The sequence below is a fragment of the Bactrocera tryoni genome, unplaced genomic scaffold (assembly GCF_016617805.1).
Source record: "Bactrocera tryoni isolate S06 unplaced genomic scaffold, CSIRO_BtryS06_freeze2 scaffold_7, whole genome shotgun sequence".
Classification (NCBI taxonomy): domain Eukaryota; kingdom Metazoa; phylum Arthropoda; class Insecta; order Diptera; family Tephritidae; genus Bactrocera; species Bactrocera tryoni.
In genome coordinates, this window is record NW_024396366.1 from 4,282,494 (window position 1) to 4,289,155 (window position 6,662).

Below are 6,662 nucleotides of genomic sequence, written 5' to 3' on the forward strand. Positions count from 1 at the left end.
TCTTCTAGGTATGGGGTTGGGTCACAATGCAGCTGTACAGAAGTGACACCAAGTGATATCGCAATTTATGCTATTATGACACAAAATTCATGCACATTTGCTCCATCAATAAAACCGCATTCATTTAATGTTAATCCATATTATTATGGAAATAATATTCACGATCTTTATAAGGGACCGGCCCCACCAATAACATTGACAGAAGCCGACCAACCATATCGTAGTTGTCCTGAACTTTTCACTGACTATCTAAATCATGGAAATTATAAAAAAAAATATGCTAAAGGCAAAACATTTGTTAATGCTCCATTCATTTCATGTTAGCGCAGCATTTACTAAGGGGATGAATTCTATGGAGTTTACGTTAACTTTATTATAATTAACACACGTACATATGTATATATGTTTGACCCAATAATTTAGAGGTAATATTATTATTTGCATAAACGTAAGTTATTACAGCTCGTTAACCGTAACTTTAAGTTTCATTTATAATTTAATAATAACATCAATAATTTAAATAAATAAAATTAAAGTATTACAAAAATTATTAGTTTGTCTAATCAAAAAATTTTATTTGTTATGTGAATGAGTGTAAAATGTCCTTGAAATAGAAGGACTATGACTCCGGATATAATCCTCCTCTAAATAAATTATGTACATACATAACGTGTATATATCATATAAATTTAATATAAATACATATGTATGTATAGTATGTTCAACAAAATCAAAATTTATCTGTTAATGTACACAAATGTTCAATAAAGTTTATTTTACTACAATCATATTAATAAATATGGCAAGAAGAACAAAGCCTCCAAAAACATCGCTCGCCTTAAAAGAAATAATTTTCACTATTTTATGTACATATATATGTATGTACAATTATATACAATATCGAACCAAATAAAATCATCCTGTTTTTATTTATACATATACGCATATATGTAAATTTTTGGCTTTTTATTTAAAAATTGTGTTATTGACATTAAAATCAAACCTACATATCATCACCGAATATGCAAAACTACGTATCATTAAAAAATTCGAAATTGAGTTTTTATTAATTTCGATTCATTTCATCCTACATATAGTACTATATACATATATGTACAAAATTTTAAGCTTAATAGTTCAAAATATGTATCAATATGAGTAGTTTCTATTTTGCAAAGCTAATTATTAAGACATTTTCAATTTTAATTAATCCTGTGCCGCATTTGTAGGCGTCGGGCCTTTTCAATAATTGTCAAAATTTTTTTAGTAGACTCTTCGCTAGTTTGATTCCAATCTTCTGTTATAGATGGTTTCGTTATCTCGTTAGGTTTAGCTGTTGTAAAATTTCTAATTTCACTTTGACTTTGTAATTTGGAATTATCTCCCTTTTGCAAATCCTCAAATGATTTTATTGATATTAAGGAATCAACATCCGAAGACTCGGCTAAAACTGTGGTCATAGGCAGTGTTGTTATTTGCATATTATCTAACTGTACTGCTACATTGTCGTCCTCAATGTGTGGACGTAAATCATTATTGAACTTGCTTATTGGCATCATTGCTGGCTGGGATATATATGTTAATGGATTTGAGCGCGAAATTTCTGGGATGGGTGTTGTACTTTGAAATATCCCGTCTGTGACATGTGACGTTGGCAATAATACACGCGCTGAACCTAGTAAGTCACCTAATCGTGGTATCATACTGAAATAAGGAAGCAGGTTTGTTTGAAAAATATGAAGCAATGGGTTATAAGAGGATCCGACTAATTCTCTAGTTTCTGGCCGTCTTAAAAACTGATTTTCGCAAACAAACTTTTCATATGACGGACTATTGTAGGTTGGAGGAAGAGGTCTATAACTAGTAAATGAGTCCGAAAGTTTATCTTCAGATGAAGGATTATAACATGGTAGAGTTATAATGATAGGTGGTAAAGTGAACCCCGTTTCAGGTGGACAAGCTTTACAATATTGATTCGAAGGTGCTTCTGGGACAGATAGTGTTTCTTTCCGTAAATCATCATATTGACCTTTCTCTATACTCTGACTCCTTAGGCTAGTATACGGTAATTTATATTGAAGGCTTTCTGTTGAATATTGTTGGTTTCGGTTACTGGTTTCACTAAATATTTGTTGGGAAGCAATACTTGTAGCGTCATAAAGTAATGGCAATTCTTTTACCAAGGTTGGCGAAGCCATTTCAATCTCTGGCCTTGGGATAGGTGCATTTAATGAATATTGTAAAGAGTCAGCAGAATCATCATTTGTAGGATTAAAATTCGATTTTTCAGTCTCTAAATCAAGTTTAGCCAGGCAATTCTTTGCATCGAAGTTATTAAAATAAAAATTTTTTGATTGATTAAGGTCATATAGTTGTGCAATACAATCTTCGTCGTCTTTTCTAGTTTTCAGATATTCATTGTTAGAATTATAACGTCTTGATGGTGTTTCATTGTCCTCTTCGTATTTAACTGTGCTTAATATGAATGGCATCGAAGTTGGTAATCTTTGATCAACGGGACTGGAATTCAAAGGAGGTGTAGTCTTTTCCGAATTAGAATGAGTCGATTGACTATATCTATTAACGAAGTTCGAAATGCCGAAGGTTCCTTTATTAAGTTGCACATTTGGAAAGAGAAGTAAAGGTTGGTGTGCAACATAGTTACTTTTATTTTCTCCATATTTGGGCATGGGTATGATGTTGCGATCGTTGCTTAAGAAATTATTATTTTTAGTATATGGTACTTGTTGTACAAATCCGGGAAGTTTTCCATTTTTACACAAAAGATATGGTTCCTCTTGTAAGTGTCTAGGTTTTATTTCAACACAAATTGTTGCTAATGAACGTCTTACTCTTTTTTTAATAGGTGTACCATATTCGTAATTATCATTCACTTTAGCTCTGCTACACTCTATGAACAGGATCCAATAAATCGCGTTGAAAAATAGTAACACAGTACAGTCTTTCTGCGCCCTCATCTTAATCAAAAGTCAGGGCTTTAGTCTAAAACACTTGGAAATTAATGAAAGATTTGTATTCACTGAAACGAACGCAAGTCGATGGAGTTGGAATTATGTAGCTTTCTAAAAATAAAAAGATAATTATTTAAAGAATAATTCACTTTTCATGAATTCTGTGAAATGAATTTAAGATCTAAAGGTATATTTTTTAATAATGTACTTGTGTTTATGGTACACGGAGATTGAATATTATTATTATTTAAAAACCATTGTTTCTTAAGAAATTTTCGCAATTTAATAAAACTCATTTCATCATATTATTTGAAACCATCAATGTAATGCAAAATCATGCAAACAACAACATATATGTACATGCCATGTTGTTACCGTAAACATATGTACAAGTATGTCCCATGGCCAATAAAAAAAAGCAAACATACATCCAAAATGACGAATGATATTAACGGGTAGATTGTAACAAATTGACTTTCTGAAATACATAAGTATGTATATCCAAGTATTCTTAAGTTACTGACCGCAGAACGATAACGACAGTTGATTAGAACAAAAAATATGTTTCGTTATGCATAGCTATGTTATTTGAGATTTCTACCAAATTATATGCCACATACGACTGCATTCTTAGTACGGTAAGAATTAGCCACGCGAAGCAGTCTTTCATAATTTTCTTTTCTATTATTATTAAAATAAAATAGTTAAGCATTTTCGCTAAAAATTACAACGGTTTAAAAAAACGTACGGTAAGCCAACTGTACTATAGTAAAAAGTTGTGATTTGTTTTGTCAAATTGTGGCAATCAAAATTTAGTAATTAGCAATTGTGGCATCTATATTAATAGAACTCAAAGAAAGTAATTTAATTTGTCAGATACAAGTAATTTTTTATTTCCATTAACCACTTATTGTGTTTTCGGGGTTTTTTAAATTGAAAAAAAGTTTTTAAATTTACAATTTGCATTTGTCCCCTTTTGGCACGCAACCTGCGTGGGATTAGGATTTTTGGTGAATTTAATGCTTGCTTTTATTTTCAAACGGTTGAACTCGTGTCCTTAAAACGGAACGGTTATTTCTAGCTGCAGTTGTAGACAGCACTATACTGAGAAAACATCAGAACACTTTTGTAAGAAAAAATTTCTGAGGTTTATTGTGAGGTTATTCTTGATCAAAACCCACAAAAAAAAAGTCCAAAAAACTCAACACATGAGGTGAAAAGCACTTTGATTTGAACCAGCTGTTTTACGGAAAAGGACAACCAAAAACAGTGAGTACTTTCGCAAATCTGTTAAATTTGGTGCATATAATAATAATTTCATTTATTTTAAGGATTTCAAATTATGAAAGGACATTTCAGGAGCAGCTCCAGCGTTACAGCATATTATTTAAATATAAATATCTTTTTATTCACACATGTATTAAATATATATATACATACATACATATTTATGTATGTCTTTTTATTCATACTCAGAAGGAAGTAAAATGTACAAAGACTGTAGGTTACATCATTATTGTAATAGATAAATACTTATATTTAAAATAGATAACTAGTTCCTCCAATATATTTCAACAAAATAATTGCATATTTCTTCAAAATATTGAAATTAACATATCAAGCTCAACCGATTTTGCATTGTTAGGTTTGTTTTCATACATCACAAATTTGTGAGGAAAGTGGGAACATTTGTGCTTTTGAAATCACCTCAGCATACGCAAAATCTCACAATAGTGAGCGTGGTGAATTCAGCAGTTTTACACTCTTGTAGAAGATTGTACCTTCTCTATTAAAATCTACAGCTCGAATTATTTTCTCCAGAAGTATGTTGAAGAAGTCGCACGATAGAGAGTCGCCGAGGTTTGGTATCGAACGATTCGGAGAGGTCATTCCGACTCTGACTGATTTTTTGGTATTGCTCAATGTCAGCTTACAAAGCTTTATTATTTTTGTGGGGATAGACATCACCGCATAAAGGCAGCTCCTTTTCGTGCTGTCAAAATCAGCTTTGAAATCGAAGAAGAGATAGAGTGTGCCGATCTCCTTTTCACGGATCTTTTTCCAGATTTGGAGCATGGTGAATATCTGGCTAGTTGTTGGTCTTCCAGGCCTAAAAACATACTGATAAAGTCCAATCAGTTGGTTGACTGTGGTCCTTAATCTTTCTGGGGACTCTACCACGGTAGTTGGGGCAGCTCGTCAAGCTCTTCGTACTCACGCATTGCGGCCTCTCTCTTTTTTCTGCAAATCAGTTTACCTTCCCTCTTTAATTTTCGGTATCTATCCAATCCTGCACGTGTTGTGGTCGATTATTCCATTGCAATGTAGACATTCCCCTCTACTGCGACACGGCACTCCTCATCGTAGCAATTGCTCTTTTGCTTTGCTTCCATTGCAGATGTACGTAAGGTCCCATAGTTCGCTTATACCTAGCTGCTTTCTGTTGTCATTGCAGCTTCTCAACGTCGAACATTCCTTGTGTTTGTAGAAGTTCGTTTTTTGCTGCGAAGGGGCGGGTGCGTATCTTCGTGGTAACAAGATAATAGTTCAAGTCAATGCTAGGACCTCGGACCTTACACCTTTAAAACAATGAAGATATGTCTTCCGTCTATCAAATATGATCGATCTGGTTCGTGGCTTTTCGATCCGGCTACAGCCAGGTAGCTTGAAGAATTTTCTTATGCTGAAATCTAGTACTACATATAACCATATTTCGGGTCCCTAGCTAAGTCGATCAGCCTCAAAACGTTTGGGGATGTTTCATCATGGAGGCTGAATTTACCGGTCGTTGTACCAAAGAAACCTTTTTTGTTCATCCTGGCGTTAAAGTCGCCAAACACGATTTTAATCAAATAGGCGCGCTTCAACTTTAACTCCGTTGAAAAAGTAGAATTCAATTATCCATTTAATTCTGAATGTGTGGTTACTTCTACTGTCTATAAATATGGACAGAGCTGCACCAAGCCAAAAATTTATTTTTTTTTAAGACAAAAAATTGTCAAGTGATCAAACGCACACAACTTGCCATTGATCCCGCTAGACGAAATCTTTAAGGTTACAATAAATTTACTTTTTTATTGTCGACTCAATCTTCCAACAAGTTGCTAGAGAGTATAATAGTTTTATTCATCATACGGTTGTTTGTATAACCCAAACCCAATCGACGTGGGCATAAGGTAATAAAATATATGTACAGTGCACTCGCGAAAACTCGAACCAATCAAAACCATGCGTGTTCGAGTTAACGAATTCTTCGAGTCTTCGAATGTTATGTGGTGTTTTGATTTATTTATTCGTTTATGAGTTTTTTTCGATGACTGCTAAAGGTTTAATTGTTGATTCACGGCTAGTCATAAACATAGAAATCCCCTTAATATCGTATGAACCATCAAACGTATACAAATTAATTCCACTTCCAATAAAATACAAAGGTAATATGATAATAATAAATAAAAGCAGAATATTTAATATCCTGCTGCTGATACAAACCATTCAAAAAACTTAAATGCACCCCCGGTTTTTAAATAAGCTTCATCAATAACCACAGTCTGCTGACGGAATACGACAATCCGGCAGTTTGTATACTCAGTTTATTGATTTTACAAAGCAAATTTCTTATTGCAGAGGAAACAAGTCAATATATATACGGAGCAGTTCAGCTAGACTACAACATTTTCTAGACACAACTGG

At 33.2% G+C, this 6,662-nt stretch overlaps 1 protein-coding gene across 1 annotated transcript; it reads right to left on the bottom strand.

Annotated features, from left to right (window-relative positions):
• Window positions 1–1,040: 1,040 nt before the first annotated feature.
• On the bottom strand, window positions 1,041–3,415 carry LOC120781490. Its single transcript, XM_040113714.1, has 2 exons — window positions 3,401–3,415; window positions 1,041–3,083 (listed from the first exon to the last, which is right to left on the bottom strand). The coding sequence occupies exon 2, from the start codon at window positions 2,976–2,978 to the stop codon at window positions 1,203–1,205; it is 1,776 nt and encodes a 591-aa protein (XP_039969648.1). The 5' UTR covers window positions 2,979–3,083; window positions 3,401–3,415; the 3' UTR covers window positions 1,041–1,202.
• Window positions 3,416–6,662: the final 3,247 nt, after the last annotated feature.